The sequence below is a fragment of the Sebastes umbrosus genome, chromosome 9 (assembly GCF_015220745.1).
Source record: "Sebastes umbrosus isolate fSebUmb1 chromosome 9, fSebUmb1.pri, whole genome shotgun sequence".
Classification (NCBI taxonomy): Eukaryota; Metazoa; Chordata; class Actinopteri; order Perciformes; family Sebastidae; genus Sebastes; species Sebastes umbrosus.
Window position 1 is genome coordinate 11068004 of NC_051277.1, and position 27513 is coordinate 11095516.

Sequence of the window (27513 nt, forward strand, 5' to 3'; positions counted from 1 at the left end):
TGTGCAAAGATTAAACGTCCTGCACACCAACACAGGTGTCTTTAGTTATAGCTGATTGTTGGGTGGAGCCAATTTGGGACATACCTGATTTCACCAAACCCTCCAGAACGATAAAGGTTTATGTTGTCCAACCACAGGTAATCAACATAACTGAAAACACCTGTGTGGGTGACTAACAGATGCAACAAAGCAGTGAGACAGGTGTCAATCAAGCACACCTGTACACACCCACATAGAGCACTAATCAAAACACCTGTATGGGTGGACCATAACTGTGATGGGAATTAAAGAGATGATTTAAGATATTTAAGCTGCTTTAAAGAGATATTTGTCCTCTACACGCCAATTATATCATCAAATTATTCATGAAAACATCCAAATGTCTTAATTAAGAATGAGCTATTGATTAATGGTTGTGTTTTGAAACAATATTGGGTATGGAGTATCCTGTTGTGTGCATGTTATGAATATCTGAGGCCCTTGTTGGGACTCTTTTGACTATATGTAAATAATAATAATTCATATGAGCATGCCTGATGGTTTATGCAGATGGAGGCTGCAGGGCTAAAGTCTAATGTACAACTGAGGCCATGAGTTTAGTCATATAACACATCAAAAGAATATGAGATGAGATGGAGGGGGTGCACTAAGCGAGACAAATTAGCAGCTTTAGAAATTGATAGCAGGTGTTTACATGTGGTATCTTTTTGCATATTGTAATGTGGAAGCAAGCAGGAGGGGGTGTAATAAACATTACAATGCTTTGTATAATAATCAATATAACTCACAATGACCTTGACGTTTTATGATGGATTGGGAGACATGGCCTACTGTAATTGCTGCCCATTCCTCCCTCCTTTCCTTTCCTTCCTTTCACCCTGACGCCTCCACTCCTACAGGCCAGTCTCTCTCTCTCTCTCTCTCTCCTCTTCCTTGACATTAAAAAGCGCTCCATCATCCTCGATGCGCCGCCTTGTCGCCTGCCGCTCAGATGACCATTAATCGCTTAATTCCAGTAAACCTACGTGCGCACAAAGGGCTGCTGTCTTGCCGCTTAATGCATGTGTGATTAAGCTTTTAGGGGTCCGACCACACGGCATTATTAGACCAGCAGGTCCTTGTATAGAGGGCCAAATGCCTTCAGGGGGCCCGAGGCTGGAGGAGGAGGAGGAAGAGGAGGAGGAGGAGAAGTTAATGACACTGACCCTCACTTCCCCAACAGCTATTCAATTCAACAATAATAACGGGTCATGCAGCTGATTTATGAGGCTGGGGCTAATAATTGTCAATTGCTAATGTGTGGGGGTGCCAATGCCAGTAGACTTTATGCTAAATAAAATATGCCTTGACCTCACTGGGGGGTGAAATGCAGGAGGCAAAAAAAAAGAAAACAAACTGTAGACAGAATAGAATAGAATAGAATAGAATAGAAAGCTTTATTGTCATTGTATTAAATACAACGAGATTCACAGTTTGCCACTTCTGGTCAGTGCTTTAAAGGTCCCATATTATGCTAATTTTCAGGTTCATACTTGTATTTTGTGTTTCTACTAGAACATGTTTTCATGCTGCAATGTTAAAAAAAAAATTTATTTTCTTCATACTGTCTGCCTTAATATGCCTGTATTTACACGCTGTCTGAAACGCTCCGTTTTAGTGCGTTTCAACTGAATTGCATGGAATTGCGTTGCTATAGGCAACAGTTTGGGTCCATGTTTACTTCCTGTCAGCTGATGTTATTTGCATTCACTGCAACCAGGAAATAAACTGGGACACATTTAGAATGTTTACGTTTAAAACCATGTAATGGTCTAAATATTGTATATTTGTGACATCACAAATGGACAGAAATCCTAACGGCTTGTTTCAAACGCACATTTCTGAATACAGGCTGTGTGTGTATTTCTCCGTATATTGAGCTTTTTGATAGTTTAACAGTATTTATATAGCACTTAAACCTGCTTTATAATGTAAAAGACTTAAAAATCTCACTTTTTACAATATGGGACCTTTAAAACAATTACTTGACAAGACTAAACGAGGCAGCTAAAACATATAACAAGCTAAAACACACACAGTTATGAAGTAAAAAAAAAAAAACAGGTAAAGTAGATGTAATAAATAAATATAAACAGAAATGTTACACTAGAAGTATAAAATATAAAAATAGATAAGAGGTAATTGCACTTGTAAAATAGGTAGGGTAGATGTAATAAATAAAATGAAAACAAAGCTGCACTTGAGGTGCATATATTGCATCAAGGATATTTTGCACAGATAGAGGTATTCACATTCAGTGTATTAATATTGCACAGATGATGTTTTGTAATGGCTTATGTATGAATAATTGTGATGTGTTTTGTTTTGTCTGATTGGTCTTACTTGTCTGTCTGTCTATGGTAACAGTATGTCTTTTGTATGTGTACTTTTTCTCAAACTGAGCTGCCTATGGATGAAAAAATGAATTTCAGTGCAAACTGACAATAAAGTTGTATTGTATGGTATCGTATCGTATCGTATAGTATCGTATCGTGTCGTATGTTTCAGATATAGTCCCTCCTCCTCCAAAATAAAAGCATGTTGCAGCTTTAACTGCGTAAAACACCTTGTTTTGGTGAATTAAAAACAGCAGCAGACTCAAGCTTGTGATCCTCCATCCGTCCACCAGCCTGCCTGCCTGCATGGCTGCAATAAATTAATAACAAGCCAAACAATGTGTCGTGGAGAGGCAGGATTCAATTACTAAGTTTATTTACAGGGGAAAATCTCATGAAGGCCATTGACCAACGTGGGATGAAACGATGACAAGAGCTCCGATAAGAATTTAATTCCATCTCATTTCAGACGAATTTTATGAATCAAATTCTTGAACACTGGCAAGAGATTTAATGATCACCATCTTTGCGAAATCTTATTTCAGCAACCGGTCGATGGCATTTTCTCTGCGTTAATGTCGACTTAGAGGTTGGAGTAATTTAGTAATTGATTCCTTGCCATGGCTCTCGCTCGTGCCAAGGCCGCGTTTGAGGGTAATATGTTTCCTAATCTTATCCCCTGGAATAAGATTTTTATGTTAATCCACTGGCTGGGTCTCTTGGTCACTTGGGAAGCACACAGATAAAGGGCTCAGAGGGGGGCTGGAGAGGCCATGGAGGAGACGAGCTGGGCTGTGCTGTGCAGGAACTGCAGGCTGCTGCAGCATCTGGAAAACAATGAGACGAGTTAATGGGAGATAAAAGGGAAATATCACACACAAAAGAGCATGAGAATATCATATTTACCTTTTTTCCTCGTGTAGAATCTGTAAATTCATCATTTTGCTTCCATGTAGGTTAAATAACAGGTTGATAAGGGGCACAAATCTGTTTTCCCTGCACTTTATCTTCACACCAGAGTGATGCTTTACCCCAAATATGGTTATTTCAGAATTTACAATAAGGTATAAAGATGCATAAACTATATTTTCTGCATAAAAAAATATGGATAAAATTAGATCCTCCTCTACATCTATCGCCACCAATGCAGTCAGATTTGAGCCAAAGACAGAATAAAGAAGCATCAGGTGAAAAAGACTTCAAAAACCCGTCTAATAACAATAACAACAACACGAGCCTGAACGCAGCAGACTGAGACACAGACGTCTTTTGTGGTGCACGTTTTTTTTTCTTTCTCTCCTGCAGACACAGAGAGAAGACACCAGCTTCTAATTTAATTTAGCCTCTTCTCCAGATGTCACTTTCCATCTGTGCGCTTTGGAAACGCGATGCGCCTTTTTACGCACCAGCCTGGAACATCCTTAACTCACATGTTTGACTTGGTTTTTTTTTTCTCCTCCCCTCTCTTTTGTGTCAACATGTTTTTTTGTTATGTGAAGTTTCAAATCTTACAATCAAGGTAAAGAGAAACAATACAAATATAAACACATTATGATTTATTACAGAATATTATAATTGTTTTGGATTTTCATTGTGGAGCTGCTGGAACAGTAAAGTGGTCTTTGGCTCTGGTATAGTTTTATCTTAAGCATTCTGCAGGTGAAAGCTCGCCTTTATCCATCCTGTCAAATTGAGACATCAGACTAAATTGCCAAGAGAGCAAAACCCCAAAATGAATTTTTTTCTCCTCCCCTCTTTTGTGTCAACATGTTTTTTGTTATGTGAAGTTTCAAATATTACAATCAAGGTAGAAAAACAATAACAAAATATATAAACTCATTATGATTTATTACAGAATAGTAATACTAATAATAATAATCTAACGTTTTTATCTATTCTTTTGTTATTATACTGTTTGACTTGCACCAACAAATCCAAAGCAAATTCCCAATGTATACCTCTTACACCTGGCAATAAACACGATTCTGATTCTGATTCTGATTCTGATTCTAATTCTGAATCTGATTCCAATTCTGATTCTGATTCTAATTCTGAATCTGATTCCAATTCTGATTCTGATTCTGAATATTCTAATTGTTTTGCATTTTTTCATTTTTGGAGCTGGAACAGTAAAGTGGTCTTCAGCTCTGGTATTAGTTTTATCTAACACATTCTGCAGGTGAAAGCTCGCCTTTTATCCATCCTGTCAAATTGAGACATCAAACTAAATTGCCACGAGAGCAAAACCCCAAAATGAATTTTTTTATTATCTGCTCTCGAGCCCCTCCCCATGCAACACGCGGCCTTATTAATAACCGTTTTGATAATAAGCGTATAGGATTTCCTCAGGCGGAGGAGTGAGACATTGTAGGTGAAATGTGACAGCGGGACCCTCCCATCTCTCTTTATCCTCCTCTGTTTCTTTGCCTTTTTTCGGGCGAGTGGATCCATCCAATCCATCCAGAGACAATGGCATTTTGTTCCTCTTTTTTTGTCCCTCCTGTCGACCCGCATTCCTATATTGCTGAGCAACGATAGTGCGCACTAAATGGAGAGGAGTTGCTCACCATATATCCCCGGCTATTGTGCGGCACTTGCCAGGGGAATTTCAGGTCTTGCACACATCGCAATTTGCCTGATTTATTTAAGTGAAGGCTTATGGTTGAAGCCCTTTATTTGCCACATAATTACGAGTTAAATACCGCTTTACTTGAATTAAAGGCTCATCATGTTACTGTAAATCACTGTTTTGCACGCACGGCTGCTGTTTGGCTGCAGCTCCTCTGCAGCACATCAACTGTCTGCACGTTTTGCATCCTGCAAAAAGCTAATAATAATAATAATAATAAAAAGCTTCTGCAGCTCCTCTGCAGCACATAAACTGCCTGCACGTTTTGCATCCTGCAAAAACTAATAATAATAATAATAATAATAATAAAAAGCTTCTGCAGCCCCTCTGCAGCACATAAACTGTCTGCACGTTTTGCATCCTGCAAAAAGCTAATAATAATAATAATAAAAAGCTTCTGCAGCCCCTTTGCAGCACATAAACTGCCTGCACGTTTTGCATCCTGCAGAAAACTAATAATAATAATAATAAAAAGCTTCTGCAGCCCCTCTGCAGCACATAAACTGTCTGCACGTTTTGCATCCTGCAAAAAGCTAATAATAATAATAATAAAAAGCCTCTCGGATTTAATATTCTCACATCAAAATATCAAACTGTGTCGTCTGACCCGAACCAGCTGAAAGAATTAAAAGATGTTGAAACTATAAAAGAGGAGGCGTTTCAATAGCTGGTGGACTATGGTGTGTAAGGACTATAGACTAGAAGAATAAAGAGCAGCTTCAGTGAAAGAAACCGATGGCTAAAAGCTCTAATTGTATTTGCCTCGGCGAAATATCAGAAAAGACTTCTCGTTTCTTTGAGCGTTATTAGATTAAATCCCAGAGATGGTTTCTTTTCTCGCTGCCAGACGCGTGGATGGAGGACGGTGAACCATTTGGCTTCTTTGGTTTCAATAATCAAATTAACCATTTGGTACAACTTTTGGGTCCCACCAGCTCGTGTGTGTAGAAAAGAAGAGAAAATAATAAAAAAAGAAAACATTTACATAATAGGCACCGGGTTGTGTCAAGAAAGAATTAACTTTTTTCTTTTTCTTTTTTAGGCTCTCGTTGATTTCTGAAAAGACAATGTACACACGGAAGAAAAGGGAGAAACACACTGCAACACGTCAGCAATTGTGGAGGGAAATAATTGATGGCAAATGCGAGCGGGTCTATTTTAACAGATAATACTGGAGCTGCAAGCCTGAACGGACCAAATGTTCAATTTATAAAAAGCGTTTGGTGCCACATTGAATCCTTTTTTTATTCTAAGAACAAATGAATATTTCATCAAACGGCAGCTTTTTTTTATATATATATAAATTTGATGCCAAAATCGAAGGTAGGCAGGTTGTTCCTCACAATTTGGAGGTACTGACACGTGTGTCTAAAAAAAAAATAACAAAATTGAAAATGAATAATTATGAAAAGATTATTTGCACTGGAGTTACCTCACCACATTTAAAAAAAATATGTTTTAGATCAGTGATCTCAGATATTGACCTGTATGTGGGTTAGAAGCCTCTTATTTTATTATTTAATAATAATAAAAAAAAATTGTATCTCCTTGTCCTGATTTCAACAAATAAATATTTATTTAATATATTTCCAGCTTTCTTTAATTAAAATGAAGAAATATGATCAATTCTGTGAAGGATAAAATCAAATCAAAAGAAACAAAAAGAAATCTATAATAATCCTATGATAACATTTATTAGGTTGTGTGTCAACAGTTTATAATATCCAGCGTACAAAATGATGCTGCAGCCACGTGTGATAAAAAAATACTGATATGGAGCATAACAGGATTATTATAAGGAATATTATAGTGAGACCATCAGCACACAGATCAATCACTGAGACACGACCAGTAGTGAACAAACTGCTAAATTTAATTGTTGCTCCATAATTCCTTTTTTGTGTTTCGATAATTTGGAAGAGAGAGAAAGAAAAAAAAAACACAGCTTCAAACGAAACGAGGACTTGAACTCAGTCCAATGAAAAAAAAAAAAAAAACGAAACACACACGAGTGTGTAAGCGCCATAGAAAACGGTTCACCTTATTACACAAACCGAATTAACCACTCAGCCAATATTGTGAGCCTATAAGAGGTCCGATGACTGCCTCGCCAGTTCGTTACTTTCATTAGAAAGATGTTATTTGCCAAATAAACGGAATAATGAAAGTAATAAAGACAATTACAAACTCATTTGAATCATAAAAAACACACACACACCCGGAAGTTTAGCAGAGATTATACTGCAGCAAAGACAGAGGGAAGAATTAGAAAGACTTGTGTGGTTATTTGGTAAAAAAAGGGGCGTTTATTATGGTGAATTCGTTTATTACTGTGTAAATTATAACTTTCATTTATTGACTTCAATTTTAGAGGCAAAAAAATACCTGATTTAAAAGTCTAAATTGAGAATTAAAAATAATGAAAATTTCAGAATCCGAGCAAATAAAACAAAGACAGTCTCAAGCACTGTTGTTATGGATGTGATTGGTGCGCATATACACTGTGGGAAGAAAAGCACCTGAAAAAGCCCTTTGTGTTCACTGTTACCATATGAAAATATATTTTTCTCTGAAAAAAAAGAAATCTGATGATTTGTTTCAGAGCACATCTGCTTGTTTCAGTGGTTGTCTTGCACTCAGAGTCCTGGAACAAAGCAGAATAATTGGGGCCATACATGTTGCAAAAACATCAAAACCATTCACCTTTTACGCAGGTGACTTCACCTCAGTTGCAGATGTTTATCTGTCCAAAACAAGGAGATTTAAACATAAAAAAAAATCGTCAAACCAAAACGACAAAATTGGTCTTTGCATCTGTTAAAATGAACATGTTTCTGAGCAGAGTCAGAAACAGAGCAAACAGACGGGCAGAGAGAAGAAAGGAGAGGCAGAGAGGGAATACTATCCTGCCCACGAAATCTGATGATTTGTTTCAGAGCACATCTGCTTGTTTCAGTAGATTTCTTGCACTCAGAGTCCTGAAACAAAGCAGATTAATTCCATGGTGCAAAAACATCATACCATTCACTTTTTACGCAGGTGACTTCACCTCAGTTTTTGATATATTTACTGTATTGTTTTTTGATATATTTACTGTATTGTTATTGTTATTATATATATCTTGTCCTAATTGTTTGTTATCACTGTTATGTAATTTATTATTTCTTTATATTAATCCTTTCTCTAGGTGGAGGCTTCAGATAAACCCAGTGTTTTTTTTGCCTCTTCCTGCACTGTATATTATTCCTTTATTTTTTTTTGTTATGTTGTATAGTCCTAAATTGTGCAAAACAAATAAACAAATAAACAGTTGCAAACATTTATCTGTCCAAAATAAGGAGATTTAAACATCAAAAAAGTCTTCAAACCCAAATCACAAAATTGGTCTCTACATCTGTTAAAATGACCATGTTTGAATGCAGAAGACCAGAGTCAGAAACAGAGCAAACAGTCGGAGCAGAGAGAAGAGAGGCAGAGAGGGAATATGTGAAATCCTGCACAAGAAATCTGATGATTTGTTACAGAGCACATCTGCTTGTTTCAGTAGTTTTCTTGCAATCAGAGTCCTGAAACAAAGCAGAATAATTGGGGCCATCCATGGTGCAAAAACATCAAAACCATTCCATTTTTACGCAGGTGACTTCACCTCAGTTGCAGATGTTTATCTGTCCAAAATAAGCAGATTTAAACATTTAAAAAATGGTCAAACCCAAACCACAAAATTGTTAAAATGAAACATGTTTCAATGCAGAAAACCAGAGTCAGAAACAGAGCAAACAGTCTGGAGCAGACGGGCAGAGAGAAGAGAGAAGAGAGAGGCAGAGAGGGAATACTATGTGAAATCCTGCCCAAGGTATATACTGGTCGCTTAAAAGGCTTAAAAGCTTGGAGAAAATTGGATCAGGGAGAATCGTCACCCAACTTTCATTATTTCCAAGTGGTGTGATTGAATTAAAGGGCAAGATGGTGGTTGGAGAGGAGAGGAGAGGAGAGTGGAGGATGGGTGGAGGGAGGAGGTGGAGGAGGTGGAGGATGGTGCGTAATGGCGTGGTATTAAATCCTAATTAGAGATGCAGGGGATCAATGATAGGGAGGTTGGACAGCCCGGTCCCCCCAGTGCCAGCCCAATAGACTGATGAGTTATTGTCATGTAAAAAAGCGCTAGCAATAAGACCAAACGCTTTGCTATTGTCCAAGCAGGAAAGAGCCAAGTTTATTATGAGGACTATATGCTCTAGAGACCTCGAGGCTAGGCGGCTCCTCTTAGGGGGCTTTTCATAAAACAGGGCTAGGTTCCTATAAAGGAGGCCAGTTTTGGAGCAGGCGCTGAGCAGTGAACATCTAGTCACCGTCCAGCCTTCTTTTAAAAAACCAGTTCAAACCCAAACAAAGTCATCTTTTTCTCCCAAACTCAAACCTCTTTTTTTTTTTTTACTTTCTAAACCCAATTTTTTTTGGGGGGGTGTATAGTTTTTTTGTCTTTTTTTTTTTGCAGCTTTCTAACTTCCACAGAGATCTTCTCAAATGTATAAAATGGAGTATTCTTACCTAAATTCCTCTGCCTACGAGTCATGTATGGCCGGGATGGACACCACGAGCTTGGCATCGGCCTATGCGGACTTCAGCTCGTGCAGTCAAGCCAGTGGGTTTCAGTACAATCCCATCAGGACCACTTTCGGAGCCACCTCCGGCTGTCCGTCCCTCACACCCGGGTCCTGCAGCCTGGGGACTCTGCGGGACCACCAGAGCAGCCCGTACGCAGCAGGTAAGCAGCCTCAACAACCAGGCAGTATTATAGGACAGCCCTTGATTGCATTTTGAAAATGGAAATGTGTTTAGTATTTACCAAACGAAATTTGCTTACACAAATGAAAGAATTTATCACGTTAGAAGCGATTGCATTGCAAGAGGTAATTCAGTTATGGTGGGGTTATACTATCCCAGTCACACCCCAACCAAAAACCGCCAACAGAATTATCTTTTAAGCTGCCAAAATGATAGGCATAATTTATTTACTTTTGCGATGAGACATAAAGCTTTCGAAAATAATTAGATAAGCAAAGAGTAAAGCTCATTATTGACACTGAATTGGAGTTTACAGTATAGCAACAAGAAGAGGAGGCAGGATGGGAACATTATATGACAAGTTTTCAAGCCTCAATCTGGAGGAGCAACAATTAGTTTATCATCACAATTAACCGCATCACAGGTCAGCAAACGTTATCAATTCACAACTAATTCACAGGTAATCAAAGGAGTAATGCGATTGAAAGCTGCACCATAACTGGATTTTATACAAAATATCGAATTTACTTCCATTTGACATTAACATCACAACTACACACACTTCATACTGCACAGATGAGACCACTGCTGCACGTCTATAACCGTGACATTTTCTTTTATTTATTTGGTTTTACAGTTCCCTACAAACTGTTCACGGATCACGGAGGACTGAACGAGAAGAGGAAGCAGAGGCGCATCCGGACCACGTTCACCAGCGCGCAGCTGAAGGAGCTGGAGCGGGTCTTTGCAGAGACGCACTATCCGGACATCTACACCCGAGAGGAGCTGGCTCTCAAGATCGATCTGACTGAAGCCAGAGTGCAGGTACAAAGCTCTCCACAACAGAAGCCAACCATGTTCCCATTACGCACGATTACGCACGAGTGGATTTATGATGTAAATAAGAAACATTTCAACACATTGCATCTCTAATAACTTACTTTTAATACGATTTTTAGTGAAATAAATGATTTACTGCTTTGACAGTAGCTCCAACTGCTGGCACTAACTAAAACACTCATGCATTAACGCGCTACATAAAAGATGGTCTTTAGGGACACTTTGGGACATTTATCAGCACACTTGGTTTAGAGTTAATTTTAACACATTGCATCTCTAATAACTTACTTTTAATAGATTTTAGTGAAATAAATCACGATATGACTGAAGCCAGAGCGCAGGTAGAAAGCTCTCCAACAGACGCCAACAATGCTCCAATTACGCACGATTACGCACCATTACGCACGGGTGGATTTATGATGCGAATAAGAAACATTTGAACACATTGCATCTATAATAACTTACTTTTAATAGATTTTTAGTGAAATACATGATTAATGCTTTGACAGTCGCTCCAACTGCTGGCACTAACTCATGCATTAATGTGCTACATAAAGATGATATTTGTCTTTATAGTGTATAACACTGTAGAGTGTTAATACGTATTATTGTCTCCTATAGTTGAACCATAGGCCATACTCCCTCGTACGATTACGCACAATTACGCACGGGTGGATTTATGATGCAAATAAGAAACATTTTAACACATTGCATCTCTAATAACTTACTTTTCATAGATTTTTAGTGAAATAAGTGGTTTACTGCTTTGACAGTAGCTCCAACTGCAGGCATTAACTCATGCATTAATGCATTTGTTCACTACTGGTCGTGTCTCAGTGATTGATCTGTGTGCTGATGGTCTCACTATAATATTCCTATAATAATCCTGTGATGCTCCAAATCAGTATTTTGTTTTATCACACGTGGCTGCAGCATCATTTTGTACGCTGGATATTATAAACTTTTGACACACAACCCTAATAAATGTTATCATATTGGATTATTATAGATCTTGTTTTATTCTTTTGATATGATGTTATCCTTCACAGTATTGATCATATTTCTTAATTTTAATTAAAGAAGGCTGGAAATATATTAAATAAACATTTAAAGATGGTGTTTTGTCTTTAGGGACACTTAAGGACATTTATGAGCACACTTGGTTTAGGGTTAATTCGCCTCCACTGCACTGTAAACAATTGCTGTTAATTTACAGCAGGATTTCAACAGTATTAATGCAGCTTCGTGCAGTATATTTTGAATTATGGGACCTGATCTGCACATGTGAGGCTTGTACATTGTACATGATTGTAAAATCAGTGAATTAGCTTTATTGTTCTTCACTCACATGTTGTTCTGGTTTGTATTCTGTGTTTGTAGCCAGCTAGAGACAGACATTTTGGGAAAAGTGTCAACAAGTCTATTATAGCCTTTTTTCCTAACAAGTGCCTTTAATTGTATTTAGTGTGAATATTCCTATGTCTGTTACCTGCTAAGTATATTCATCTAGGCAAAAAAATAATGTTTATTAAAATGTATGTAAAAAATACAACCTAAATAGTGCATTAAAACAAATCAGTAAGATAATGTAAAAGAAAGGTGGAAAAACAGCTATATAATGTATCTTTAAACAGGAAATTAACTGTAAAATACTGTGAAATTAATTAAAACAAACCTGTATTTTTCATTAACAGTACAAAGCTGTAAATTTCAGCGACAGTATAATAATGTTAATTTTACAGTAACATAAAGGCAACCCTGCTGCCAGTTCTTTACTGTTATTTTACTGGGAAATGCTTAACAGTGAGTTCAGGAGCAGGCTGCTGCAGCATCTGGAAAACAACTAGAAGAGTTAATGGGAGATAAAAGGGACATATCACACACAGAAGAGCCTGAGAATATCATATTTACCTTTTTTCCTCGTGTAGAATCTGGGGCTGTCTATTTCCTTAGATCACCAGAGGGGACATTTAGCAATGAACAAAGTCATCTATTGTAAATGCCATATGATGGTAAATATCACCACACTGTAAACAATTGCTGTTAATTTACAGCAGGATTTCAACAGTATTAACCTGTAATGGCTAAAAAACAGTGCTTTACTGTTAATACAAAAAGACAGCGACAGTATAATAATGTTAATTTTACAGTAACATAAAGGCAACCCTGCTGCCAGTTCATTATTGTTATTTTACTGGGAAATTCTTCACAGTGTGTGCTTTGGAGATTTGTTTTGTCACACCGTTTTTGAAAACTGAGAGTGAGCAATAATAAATGGATTTAGATGAGCAGTGACCCCTTCATGGTGCACTGTAAAAAAAAAACGGTTTTTTTTACAGTTTTTTTCAAGAAATTTTTTTTACATTTTTATTTATGTATTTAATTATCTGTATTTAAGCTTTTCTTGATCATTAAAAGATAATTATTCAGTTTTTTTAGAGGTTTATGACGGTATTTTAACAATTCATTTATGTTAGAAGAAAAAAGATTTCATGGAATTCTAAAAATATTTCTTGTAAAAATACAGATTTTTTTGCAAAACTTCTGAGAGTTAATTAGTTAGTTAGTTAGCTTTTGCAACGTAAAATGACATGTTTCATTTGTGATTTATATGTAAATTGTCTTAGCTTTACGGTGTATAACTCTATTCTAACAATAAGTATATGTTAAAAGTAAAATATTTCTTGTAAAATTACAGTAATAGAGGCTAATTATATAAAGATAATTACTGGGTTTTATTTATGTTAATTAACGGACAGTATTTTTCCGTTTTTTAACAGACATTTTCTCCTTTCTCTCATTTTTTGTTCCCAGGTGTGGTTCCAAAACCGACGCGCCAAGTTTCGCAAGCAGGAGCGCGCAGCTGCAGCGGCCGCAGCGGCTGCAAAGAACAACTCCGGGAAGAAATCAGATCCAAGAGACGAAGACAGCAAAGACAACAAATCTACCGACCCGGACAGCACAGGAGGACCGGGACCGAACCCGATCTCCACCTCCAACAACAACAACAACAACTGCGGAGGACCGAGCCCCACCGGAGGCCAGGTGAACACCTCCGGGAACAACCAGGTGGACCAGGTGAAGAGCTCCGTGTCCTCCGGCATGGTGGGAGTGACAGCAGCGAGCCAAGGCTGGGCCACCAACCCGGGCACCATCACCTCCATCCCGGACTCATTGGGCGGACCGTTCGCCAGCGTACTGTCGTCTTTGCAAAGACAGAACGGAGCCAAAGCTACATTAGTAAAGACCAGCATGTTCTAATGAAGCTCCAACAGAAGCAGAAAGGAGAGGAAGAGACTGAAAAGCAAACTTAAGGACAATAAAAAAGCAGTTTAAAAAGAAGATGACAACTCTGTTATTTTATTTTATTATGCCTTGCGCCGTTTCTTGTGGTCAGTTGGCACTTTTTCTTTTTTTGCTGTGAAAATAATCCATCTTGACAAAGTCATGTCTGATAATAACATCGTTTTTGTTTTGTTAAAACGAGCTCAAGATGGGTGAAATGTTTTCCTGTCTAAAGACTGAAATCCTGCAAAAAGGCAGATGTCATTATTACTGTTCTAATATCAACAAAATGACACTTCATGCGTAAATTCAGAACAACACATTCCCAAAGCAAACATTTCCTATAAGAAACAAACGACACATTGCCCCAGAGACAAACTTAAGGACAATAAAAAAAGCAGTTTAAAAAAAGAAGATGACAACTCTGTTATTTTAGTTGTCATGTTGTTTTTGATGTTTTTTTGCACCATGTATTGCCTCAATTATTCTGCATTGTTTCAGGACTCTGGTCCTCTGCATTGAAACATGTTCATTTTAACAGATGTAAAGACCAATTTTGTCGTTTGGGTTCGTTTTTTATGTTTAAATCTCCTTATTTTGGACAGATGAAACATCTGCAACTGAGGTGAAGTCACCTTGCGTAAAAAAGTGAATGGTTTTGATGTTTTTGCCCCATAAGAGAGTTGTCATCTTCTACAGAGTTGTCATCTTCTTGTGGTCAGTTGACACCTTTTTTTTTGCTGTGAAAATAATCCATCTTGACAAAGTCATGTCTGATAATAACATCGTTTTTGTTTTGGTTATAAAACGAGTGCAAAGATGGGTGAAAGACTGAAGACAATGTCATTATTACTGTTCTAATATCAACAAAATGACACTTTCATGCGTAAAGTCAGAACAAGACATCCCCAAAGCAAAAATGTTCTATAAGAAACAAAACGACACATTTTCAAGACTGACTACTGGATGAAGTGACTTGTTTAAGATGAACAATCTTTCTGAAACACAGACGTCTGTCGTGCCATCAGTGCGCAAAAGGAGCCTCGTTAAGTCCCATTATACTGTATGTCAGAGTTCAACAGCTGCTTTGTTTGGTAGAGAGACGTTTAATACCCATGACTGAGGATGCTCTCTCACTAATCCCACAGTCTGACACAACAAATGGGCTTTTCTGATCTCTGCAGACACAACCTGCTGTTTTGGAAGAACCCTGTGTCTTTGTTTTCCAGGGCTGCTGAGAGTTTAGTTTCTTTAAATTATCAATATAAACACAATTATTTCCTCGAGAGAAAAAAAAAAAAAAGGCACAAACTACTGCAATGTTCACCTCTGACAGGAAAAATCTGTGTGTTTTGTGTGTGTCTTTCTACGGCAGTGTTTTTGTGGCTCAAAACTGTATAGTGTTAATATGTATTATTGTCTCCTATAGTTGAACCATAGGCCATACTCCCTCGTAGAGCGATCATACAAGTCTTTTTTGGATGTTTTACAAAATTCCCTCGGAAGAATTTATTTTGGGTAAAAAAAAAAAAAAAAAAAGGGGAATGGATGCAAACATTGTATTTATTTCTATATAATTTGCATGTTGTCTCTTTGTCTGATTTTTTTTTTTTACAATGATTTCTTTTTTTCCATTTTGTGAGCATTATGTAACATTGTTTTGTCCAGGATCTGAAAGTTATTTATATGTAGGTAATGAATGCTTATATTTAAGAAGGAAATATTTCTACATGTGCACATAGTTTTCCAGGTGTACCATTGAAATGGTTGTTGATGATAAAAAAATAATAATAGTCCAAGTTGCTTTTGTCATGTTTTCTTTGGACAAATAAGGGGAAGTTATTAGTTATTATATTACAGGGTTACATATTCTTCAGTTATATAATCCTAAAACAAGCTTTTTAGTTGTGAATGCAAAAAAAAGTTGTTATAGGTCATCATCGTTTGACAGACTGGTGATTTCAGCACCATGGACAGCTCCGTTTTTACATAGAAGAAATAGGTAATAGACAGACATACAGATCATCATTTTAAAGCAAATTAAAGCTCAACATTGGACTGATTGACTTTCTTAGGTGGACATTTTTACTCAGGTGTTGCACAAAAATCTGTAACTTGTCAGATTTTGTGACTAAACACCGACAGGTGAGGTCTTACTTCTCTACAGACCTACCTGAACTAAAACTAAAATTCTGCTATTAAAATATGTGACATTATCTTGATCTCCTGGGTCACATCTTTTGGGAACAGCTACCAGAAAATATTATAAATGCATCTTTTTGCAACATAATAACACAGCAGAAATTGCTAATATGGTCACATAATTCGATGTATCACCTGCTCAGGTGTGTTATAACCTGAATGCAACATCCAACCAGTCATTTCTATGAAGTCTGATCATATTCTGACTTTCACCTAAATTAAGACCAACCCTGAATTGATGAATCTGACATCAGTGGCATATAATTAAGTTTAAAATCTATGCGTTGGCATTAACTATATTCTTAAATGGGTCTTTTTTTTAAGCTTATTGTTTCATCTGTCGACTGATTTCATATTATTTTGTTGTATTATTGTAATATTATATACCTACGTTTTTTTGCCAGGTATATAAAACTTATTCTATAAAGGTTAAATAATAAAATAAATCAATAAACAAACAAACCAGGAGGGCATCTGAAATATTATAGCATTAATATTATTATTATTATAGTAGTATTATTTGTTCACCACGTTCCTTCGGTTACTTTAATCTTTTAGTTTGTGCATTATCTTTTTGTGGGATTATTGGAAAAATAACAGACACATTCACAGTTTTAATTTATAACATTTTATTTATAAACATACAGTATGCTATAAATGCCGTTTGCATTTAAACATCAAATGAATCTATATTTCGGATAGTGTTCAGGTGAATATTACAATAAATACAGAACAGACGTGAAGGTTTCATTCCCCAACCATCCTGTTAAGAAGACCGTCTGAATATTATGGAGCTCTGTCTCAAAGATCCCGCTAGAAGAGACTCAGCCGAGATTTATTCAGCAACTAAATGAGGATAAAAAATAAAATACACAACCGGAACAGAAGCTTAAAATACTGTAGATGAGAGAGGTGAACCCGGAGGAGAAGCCTGGCTATAGGACGCTGTTCAGGAGGAGGAGGAGGATGCTGCTAGTTTGCTTTCATACAGCAAATCATTTGGTTTTAGGCTTAAACGTGCATTTGTTTTTACATCCACAATATATAACCGAGCTCTTCTCATACAAGTCCAAAAAGAAAAAGAAAGAAGTAAGTAAAATGTCCAGCTGGCGGCACAGATCTTTAGTTTTCATCCAACCAAATATTGCACAGGTGCAACTGCTGCTGGTACGAGTGTTCATATTACCTCTGCTCTTATGTGATTTTTTGTAAATTTTATAAATGAATCCTACCACTGAGCAATTATCAAAATTACCTCAATTAATAGCATACAGAAGTCTCTATCTCTCTAGAATAAAACAACATTCAAAATTAAAATCAATGTTCTCCCCTGCAGGATATATTTCTCCAAATAGACAACAAATGTATTCCTTTGCACTGGTCTTTTATCACTGCAAATCACTGAGGGTATCACAGGAGGGAATATGAAATTAAGGGCGTTGTTTATGTAAAATAAGCAAGTGAAGTAAAGCGTGATGTAAGGGAGGGCTGCAGCCTGTCTGTCTGCAGTTTAAGGGTTTTCAATTTGGCCAAATCCCTCCCTACACCCATAAAAAATAAAAAAAATAAAAGAGAAATAAATCACCATACGGCTGGTGTGTGTTTTCCTGCATCACCTTGCGTTTTCCTAAGGCACATTAAAGTCCCGACTTTCCAAGCGGACAGGCTGGCCGAGGAGCAACCTGCTGTGACCCATGAAGCACAAAAACAGCTCACAAGTCGTGTTATTGCCCTAAAGATGAAACTACATCCATAATATGTGTTTATATTAGAAGCTAATTGTATTCAGGAGCACAGAACAAGAGACATTAGGGGGTCACTGTGAAGGTTTATAGTGTCCTTTACTGCACTTTCTAAATGCAGTTTCTGCATATCTTTTTGTTTTAATTTGGGGCATACCATTATTCATATTTCTCAGATCCAGTCTGTTTAGAGAAATAAAAAAAAAATCCAAATCTGAGCTGCCTGATGACATATTAAGTTTTCTCTCCTGTTTTAGGATTTTTATCCAAATTAAGAAAATATTTCTTAAATGACAAAAATGATCAGTAACTAAGTGATAAACTGCATTTCCGTCATATGGACTTGAATTCTACTTAGCTACAGACTTGAACACCATATTGTCTTTTTGTGTTCACTCTGACAGTGTAGGACGTAAACATTATAGCCTACCTGTGTTTGAAGCATCTGCTTATGTTATTGTGTTTTATCTTCAACATGGCCACCACCCCAGAACAGTATCTCTCTCTCTCTCTCTCTCACTCTCTCTCTCTCTCACTCGCTGCATGATGGAACAGAGTCTGTGGTGGTACGTGGACCAATCAAATCCAGATTTCACTCACGTATCAGATGACATAAACACGAAGAATATATATATATATTTTTTGACTGTCCCTAGATCCCCTGTTTGGCCCCCGTGATGAATCTTCATTGGTTATTGAGCTGCAGAGGATGCAAAGATCCCGACACGCTGTGAAGGACATGATTTGCAGATAATCGGGTTAAAAACAGGGATGGGGTTTCTTCCGTGAACCTTGTGCTTGTCTGTTGAGCGTCACAATGTGGTTGGCTGTCCGGCCGCTTGGAAGGAGAAAAAAGAAAGAGAAGGAAACCCACAATTTTTATAAACCACAATTGTTTTCGGGGGGGGGGGGGGGGGGGGAGGGGGGGTTTAAAGGTCAAGGACATGCAGCTCCAATGAAAGAAAAACCTCTTAATAATAACTTGAGTCTTTTGATTGAGGCTCTGATTTGATTTTGTGGTTTTCTGATCCACTAATGATACCAGCTGCTGAGAGGTTATGTAAACGTGAGCTGTGTCTTTCAGAGTGAACTTTTGCTCTTGTGCAGACAAGGTGAAAGGGACGGAAAGTTACTGTCGTCCTCTCACAGCTGCTATATCTGCTCTTCCACCTGATGCAGCTTCAGATCCATCCCTCCATTCAGCCAGGCTTCACTGTGTCTGACACTTCTTTATTAAAGCTGCACCGGGTCGCGGTTTTATATTAAAATACACTCGTCTTATCAGCCACTCAGCGGGGCTGCAATAACGGATGAAACCTTTAAAATACACCTTATTTTTTTTTATCATAAAATAGTGTCAAATTTAGTTTGAAAACAATAAATCAAACAAACCTTTGTCTGTTTTTGTTTTGGTTTATGAGCACCGTATTTACTGCTGGTGCTACGACACCATCGCATTATTGAAATTATTCATCAGTGAAAATATGAAAGACGGCCGACATTAACAAACAATAAGGAACAACAACACTTCACCCTTTTTATAATATGAGAGAATGATTAAACTCTCTCTTTATGAGCATTATGTAACAGGGAAGTTATCTATTTATTTCTGCTGGTTGTGTTTTCTGATGGTGGTTGATTTGCTTGGAACCAGCTGACAGAACCTGACGTTCATAATTCATTTATGTTTTTGATGGATGGATGGAAACATTGTTATACAGACAGCAGACAAAGAGAAAACAGAGAGATGCAGGACAGAGGTTGTGTGGGAGAGAGAGGAGGGTGGAGGGACTTACAGCGGGAGCGGATGTAGCACTGGTGGCAGTTGAGGAGGCCGTTTCTGATCCGGACGTCCGTCCCCGTAGTCGTGTCGCCTAACTGTCCCTTACACACCCCGCACTGAAAAGAGAGACAGAGGGGGGCATTTTAATTCATATGAATTATTCATGAATTAGTTGTTATTACAGGTGAATCTTAAAGGATACAGATAAGGCTATTCTATAGTTTTATCAACAAACACCATGAAACGACCTAAACTAGAGCTGTCCTCGACCAAAGAAATTCTTAGTCGACTAACACTCATACGATTTTGTCGACTAATCGATTAGTTGATTTAATTGACAGAGCTGTTAAACTGAGTTTCTCCTCAAAGAATCACACAAAAGCACCACATTAAATATTGTGTTTACCAGATATATGCTCATAAGTTTCTTGGAAATACATAATTCAGCATGAAAAAAAGCATAAAAAATTACTAATCGACTAAAGAAATCTCAGTCGACTAAGACCAAAACGGCCGATTAGTCGACTTGTCCAAGAAGAGGCAGCCCTAACCAAAACCATCAATCTGTTAGTCTCGTAATGCTTTCTGACTTCCCTGTCCTGTCTGTGACACTCAGCCACAAGCCCATACTGAAGATATACCAGTAATTCTTTAAAAAATAGTTTAATTTGCATATTGTTTTTTATAAATGTATAAAAGACAGGAATAAATAGACAATTTGCTCCGGGACTATTTTCAACAGGGGATTAATACATGTTTGGATGAACGATGTTCATGTATGTAGACTCCAAAAAGTGCCCATGTTCATGGTAATGAAGGAACATGTCATCCAGAACAATAGTGTAGCTCATCTAAGACTTTTTGTACAATAATGGAGCTCTATGGCACAGAGGAATAAACTTTGGATAAATTAGGATTAGGGCTGCACGATTTTGAAAAAGTATGTAATTGCGATTATTTTCACTGATATTGCAATTGCGATAAAATTTGCGATATTAGAGGGAATTATCATTTTTACATCATTATTCTCATTTTCACTGGAAAACATATTAAAATTATTATGGTGTGGTTTTTTGCGGGAATCTGTACAAACAAAGATGTTTTCTTAAGCCTGTAGAATATGATGTGTCGACCAGGACATCTCTGCAGCACCGCAATATTTAATTTTAAATGGTTATTTTGACACACATTTAACATTTGACAAATATTGCGATTTGAATAACATTTTGATGAATTGTGCATCCCTAATTAGGAGTTAGTTAGTAAGATCAGTTCATTGTTGTTTTTTTTTTGTCTTTTTGTGGTATTTGTTGATAATAAGGAAAATACAGATCATTGCCCTTCTTATGCTTTAATTATATTTACACAACACATAACACTGCTGCCAAGGTACAGTGGCAGCATTCATACTTCTAAAGGATGATTAAATTAATAAAATACCTTAAAGCATTGAATGTGGAAGAAAAGACTGAGGGTCTCTATGATCATGGCCGCCCCCTTCCCCAACGCCTGCCCACAGCTGGAGCACAGCTTCTTCCCGCTGACAGACCTGCAGGAGAGAAAGAGACAGAAACCCTGATACTAGGAGGGACTGTAGATGATGTCAAATACGGATTACTTTTATATTATACCAGTTAAGCTCTTTTGAAAGTGAACATGAAAGAGAAACAGTTCATTTGTCAGTGTATGTTTGTACTGGAGAACCGATACAGGAAAGCTGAATCACACCCAAAATGACTCTTCAAAACCTGAAGTAGCAGCACCTCTACAAAGAACATAACGACTGATCCTGAACTTGAGGTCAGAGAGCATCCTCTGCAGCTCCACTGTCCTTGCAGTGGACCGCAGTGAAACAGAAATAGATGTACTACAATTATTTTATAGAAAGAAATGTGGTGGTGAAGAATATATAAGTATATTCCAGCCCTCGCCTGCAATGCTCCTTCTGTTGCTGTATTGTATGTTAGCTTCTCGGTCTATATCTTTGCTGTCTTTGTTTCTATTGATCAAGGTCTTTGCATTCATTAATGTTCATCAGGGTCTGTCTACATGTCTTCTTGTGTCCTTTTTGTGCTATCTTCCAAACATTTGTTATTATAATTGTATTTTAATGACCTGGGACTGCAGGTGAGCGGTTGGATTTTTAGAAAACTCCGGCACATCTGCAGTAATGTTTAAAAACGTACGCAATAAAATGAACTACAAACTTCTCTGTTTCCATTAGGGGTGTAAGAAAATACTGACACACACGAGTAACGCGATACCGTATAAAACACCGTATTGAGTTTTAATTAACCTCTTAAACCTCCGCCCGCCGTCAAGCCCGGTCGCTATTTGATCTTTCGAAAGGTTGTAGTGGGTTTCAAAGCCAGAGTGAAAGTACTGGCATCATATGAAACTAGAAAGGAATCCATTGGTACCAAGCATGCCTTAATAGCTTGTTGCGAAGGAGGCTAAATAATGCTCCAAGGTTACGCTAAATATTGGCGAGGAAAAACTGGCATGGCCATTTTCACAGATGTCCCTTGACCTTTGACTTCAAGATATGTGAATGCAAATGGGTTCTATGGGTAACCACGAGTTATTTATGGTGTGTTCTTTATACTATGACAGTTTTCCTAAAATTATATTTAAAAAAAATTCGCAATATATTGCCCTGTTTACAATATTGAATCATCATCCCTGTATCATGATACATATTGTATCACCAGATCCTTGCCGATACACAGTCCTAGTTTCCATGTATTGCATTGTAATTCCCACTGCATTCAAGTCTCCTTGCTGCAGCGGTACATGTCATGAGACGGGTGGGTATATGTGGGCAGCAAAGCAGAAAATGACGGTGCAGAATTGACTCCCCCTCCCACCCTCTCTCCCTCCATGTGGGCTGTTTGAGATGCAGTACCTGTTGGGTGCTGGAGGCAGTGTGTCTGGAGATGGTGGACATGCTGCGGTGGGTTTTGATGAGCTGCGGCACATGTTATTATCAATGGGAGCACTCCTGGAAATGGACAGCAACATGCAACATGATGATGACTCACAGCTACAGCGACTCTATTGGCTGCCACAGTCAGACACAAACCAATCCTAGCCAGAAGAAACACAATCTACGAAAGTCTTACTTTATTCTTTGAAATGCAGTCTTATGTGTTACTGATTCTAATGAATGTTTAAAACACTTTTCTTGTCACAGACTGTTGTGTCTTTATGTGGAGGAAGACTATGGTGAAAAATACAGGTACAAGATGCCCCCTGCTGGTCAAACAGGTTAACTGAAGGACTCTACATATTCTGATCTTTTGAAATATGTATTTACAGCCGGGGTGAAATGTGAATGCAATCTATTTGTCTATATTTAAATAAGCAGTGATATTATGGCACCTAAGGGTGAGCCCTGACACGTAGAAGACTTTCATAAAACAATGTTTGAAATGGAAGTTTTCTCACAGCCAAGATATCAACACTGAACCTTCTTTTTAAATCATATTACTAACTGAAGATATTCTGTGTTGTGATAACAGGAACATACTGATGCTGTGATCTGTGCGTTGTTGAGTCTTATACCCCATACTAATCATTAAAGGACATTCTGTATGATTGCAACCTTGTGCTCCTAACTCGTAAGAGACAAATGGATGCAAAATCGAACGGGACTGAACTCTGGATTTGAAAATATGAGGCTACGAAGAACTTGGACTGAAGGCTTCTCTCACACACACTCACACACCTCCTGTCTCCTGCAGGCCGGCTGGGCTTGTTGCTGTCGGCTGACGGCTCTTCTTGCTTCTTCACTGGAGTCGAGGTTTTGGTCGGCATCGTAGGAAGTTTTTGGCCGTTCTGCAGACTGTGTGTCTCTGCCTGACTGCTGATCTGACTCACCGAGCTGAAGATCAAAAAACAAACCATGTTGATTATCATACCTACACATGTCACATGATGCTTTTAACTTTTTTTAGTTTGACTGATTCCACTGAGATCTGCAGTAGTTTTCCTTGATGGTACCCTGACTAAATAGGGGCCGAGATAAAAGTTGCAGACACACAACGATCAAATCAATACAATGACTTGCAAAGAATATATAGGAAACACATGAAGCTCCATTTTCACTAAATATGTGAAAAGGCAGCAAAGTCACTTATCACATGAAAACATATTTGGCATTTTATTGTGCATCTGCAGGTGACCATTAAACTAAAACATGACAACAGCCTTTTTCTAAGTTGTCTTCTCTATCAGTTCCTTCAAATCTCTGAAGTCTTTTTCTCACATAATTGGAAATAACCTTGATACACTAATAATGCTATGTTCACACAATGGTTAACGGCAAGAATAAGGCTGTGTTCAAAAACGCATACTAACATATTATTCATAATAAGTATGACATAAAATTGAGTATGCATGAGCTTACTGCACATACTCAACTGCCCCACAATGCATTGTGTGCCACGAGACCGGACGTCAGATTTGTGAGATTTTGAGCCAGGCTAAAAGTTCTCAATATGTCACTTTATTAAGTTTTAATATGTTGTCAGGTGAGAAAGTAACAGTTTAGATTCCCAATGTGGTCAGTTGATCCTAATTATGCCGCTGCAACATTTTCAGAGATGTGCATTGAGACCGATCCGGCCGTCGCTTGAGCATACTTCAGTGTGAACAGTCTGCTGGTAAAATCATACTTAATCATTTAGTAGGCAGTATGCAGTACATACTGATTGAGGAAGGAGTATGCAGTATGTTTGTATGCGATTTTGAACACAGCCTTCTTCCATTTTTTAGATGAAACGAAACAGGAATTGTGGGGAGAGGAGGGGACTGAAAATGGTGAAAGAAAACATATGATTGGTTGACACATCACCGCGTCATCGGAGCGCTGAAAAAAGTTAAGGCCAGCTCAACCTCATGCCCTTCACACAAGGAAAAGTGTTTGGCATCAGTTTGTAGCTTTATGTCACCGGCTTCCATTGAAAATGACCCGTAGCCTGTTGATTTGTTGCTCGTAGTGTGAACACAGCATAAGGCCACATAAGGCCTCATCTTAGGCCACTGTTGCTCAGAATGTCAGCTAAAATGTCTAAAATGAATATTTACTACATTAAGATAGTTCGCTAACCTTCTGCCTGTTTTCATGCTGTCGTCAGCGGTGCTGATGTCACTGGTTCTGTCGTTTTCTCTCCGTTTCCATTCGACACTCTCTGTGCTCCCCCTCTGTGCCGTCCAATCACAAACAGGAAACAGTTAGTTGAGTTAACAACCAATCAAACAAAGAACACTATACCCACACAAGTCACTCTAACCAATTGTAACCCAGAGTCCCCTCCCGAATTGATGCTTCTAACAAACTATCTATAATCAGCCAATCAGCTATTCACCGACTGCCTCTCCAGCAGCTCCTGCTTGCGTTCCCAGTCGGCCAGCGAACGGACGATGGTGTCCTGGGGCTCCGAGGTGGAGGAGATCTCCCCTCGGCTGGGGGACGGCAGGGCTGAGGAGCGGGGAGTCAGAGGTGCCACAGTTTCCTCCAATATCCTACGCTCCTGTTGTGATGGGAGAGCTGGGTGAGTTTTCAAGAACACATTTAGTACTTTTTCATGGGTTAAGATTATTAGTCATAAAATACACTTTTCTTTCTGATTTAAAAATACACATAATTTATTTAACTGGTGTTCTCATCAACAACACTGAGTCCAAAATTATCCTGATTTCAGATATTCTGAGTGTGAGTTAAACCGAAAACACATCACAGGTGCCCTCAAGCATAACCATGCACACACACACACACACACACACACACACACACACACACACACACACACCTCCTCGTGGTACTTCCTCTCCTCCTCTGCCACCTCCCTCTGTGCTTTCTCCCACTCTTCCTTCAGCTTCTCCTGCTCGCGCCGGTACTTCTCCTGTCACCATGGCAACAGACACATGACATACAGCACAGAGAGCCTCAACGAAGACCAAGACTAAAGTGTCTGCAAGTGGATATTTTGGCAAGAAAAACAGAGATGATGCGCAAGACATATCCGGCATCAAAAGGGATTTCAGAGACTTTTCAAAAGGCTTCAGTCGATGATACAATTTCTCTCCTTGTGTATTCTGCTTAATTTAATCCAAGTAGGGACTGAAACATCCTGCTGTAATAATTGGTCTATAAAATGTCCATGTGTGATTCCCTCAGTATGTACTTTAAATATAAGCCAGGACTTGGAGACATGAATGAATGTAAAGGCTTGCTACTCCTCTGTTAAGGCTAAACACTTGCTCAGATCTGATATTTGCATGTTAGAGATAAGCAAACAAAAGAGACCAAAATCAAGCACTGCAGACAAAAAGTAGAGCATGCAGAGGTTCCTACACAATTTTCATTTCAAAAACTGCCTTAATGTTTTCACAATTTAAGTTTTTCCTTCATGTATGCTTCTATAATAGCAACCAGACACTTATTATACTTATTCTAGATGAGAACAAACCTCATGAGACTACTTTTCACTCTTTTCAGACTTGTGTAGGAACCCCAAAAGAAGGCAAAATTGAAAGATTTAGAGAGAAAGCAACTTAATCAGGACAGATGACAGATCAAGATCAAGGTACAGAGACGACACAGAATCAACCGGGGAGGCGACAAGCACATTGATGCACCAGACATTCATCCATTTCAGCGCATCTCATCTCAAACAGTCAACCGGAAAGACGGGAAATCTGTACTCATCACTTGTTATTTTCAATTATTACACTGTAGTATGAGTACAGTATATCACGGATACCAATGAATCCTTTAAATGTTTAAAAATATGTGGACCTGAGATGCACCTCTGATTGGTTGAGGAGAGAGAGGGTGATTTGGGCAGCAGCAACAGCAGCAACCTTGGACAAAGTCCTTGTCTGTGTGTGTGCATGAGATGGAGACAGTGAGCAGATAAAACCACACCGGAGGTTCTTCCACTGCACAAAGCCGCCCTCTAGTGGTCAACGTGTGCATCGGAGTGGTTGGGGCGTGCCTTTGGTGGAGGAGGATATGCTCAATATAAAACAAACATGGAGGCAAGCTTTGCAAGGAGCAATGAAAATGTGGTAAATCCATCTGATTCTGAGCTGAGCGCAGACTGGAGATTACTGTACCACTGCATGATTCACAGAAGGAACAGTAAAGTATCCCAGTTTGTGGCTAACCATTTGGGTTAAAACTGGGCTAAATTAGTTGAAAAAGTGAAAGGTTTTCAGCATCTAGTTAGGACCTGCTTCGCACTGAAAGCCTGTTTAAGCAACAGTTATAATGTCACCTAGATGTCACTTTGTCACTTTCACACTCAACTGTGATACGCAAACTTAGCCCAGTTTTATACCTAAACATATTGTTATCCACTATTTACCTAATCAACACTTACTGATTCATAATCCCTGGCTTATGCATTGACTCATGCGTAAAATCTTATTTGTTAACAAGTCATCAAAATCTGCCCACCATGCTAAATACAACATCTGCAATTAGCTTCATCCTAAAGCCTCTTTGACCCAAATTCAATCACGTGGGCTGTGCTAGTGACTTGCTGTGCCCATTGAGATGCATTTTAAAATTTGAGGCTGATTAAGAGACTTGAGTTTTAATTATAGTCTATAACAGAAAGCCCATAGAGTCTCTGTGCTACTATGTATTTTTCCTATGTATTATCTAAGCTATATGATTGTCCACTACTAGGCTTGGGTGGTATCTATGTTTTTCATACCTTCCTGACTTTTGTTTGGGTTATATGACAGAATTTATGTAAAAAAACAACAATAACAAAATGTAAAAGCTGATCTGCTGGTAATAGAAGTCATTTCAGAACGTAAGACATTGTCTAGCCTACAATGCTGTGTGCCTAATATAAT

General features: G+C 38.2%; 2 protein-coding genes across 10 annotated transcripts in view; one reads left to right on the forward strand and one right to left on the reverse strand.

Moving 5' to 3' along the window:
* The first annotated feature begins 9085 nt into the window (after positions 1 to 9085).
* phox2bb (paired like homeobox 2Bb) lies at positions 9086 to 14635 on the forward strand. The gene is made up of 3 exons (XM_037780664.1): positions 9086 to 9769; positions 10427 to 10614; positions 13444 to 14635. The coding sequence occupies exons 1-3, from the start codon at positions 9529 to 9531 to the stop codon at positions 13888 to 13890; spliced, it is 876 nt and encodes a 291-aa protein (XP_037636592.1). The 5' UTR covers positions 9086 to 9528; the 3' UTR covers positions 13891 to 14635.
* A 2093-nt stretch (positions 14636 to 16728) lies between these two features.
* The window catches only part of LOC119494197 (LIM and calponin homology domains-containing protein 1-like), a 95657-nt gene continuing 84872 nt past the window's right edge, over positions 16729 to 27513 (reverse strand). For 8 of the 9 annotated variants that reach the window (XM_037779906.1, XM_037779901.1, XM_037779905.1 and 5 more), the window contains 8 exons: positions 25455 to 25547; positions 25011 to 25175; positions 24752 to 24846; positions 23369 to 23524; positions 22547 to 22642; positions 21082 to 21190; positions 19655 to 19757; positions 16729 to 18696 (listed from right to left, as the gene is read on the reverse strand). In XM_037779906.1, coding sequence (XP_037635834.1) covers positions 18671 to 18696; positions 19655 to 19757; positions 21082 to 21190; positions 22547 to 22642; positions 23369 to 23524; positions 24752 to 24846; positions 25011 to 25175; positions 25455 to 25547 — 843 coding nt within the window. In that variant the 3' untranslated portion in view covers positions 16729 to 18670. The remainder of the gene's footprint in view (positions 18697 to 19654; positions 19758 to 21081; positions 21191 to 22546; positions 22643 to 23368; positions 23525 to 24751; positions 24847 to 25010; positions 25176 to 25454; positions 25548 to 27513) is intronic. The other variant, XM_037779903.1, reaches the window with a different exon arrangement.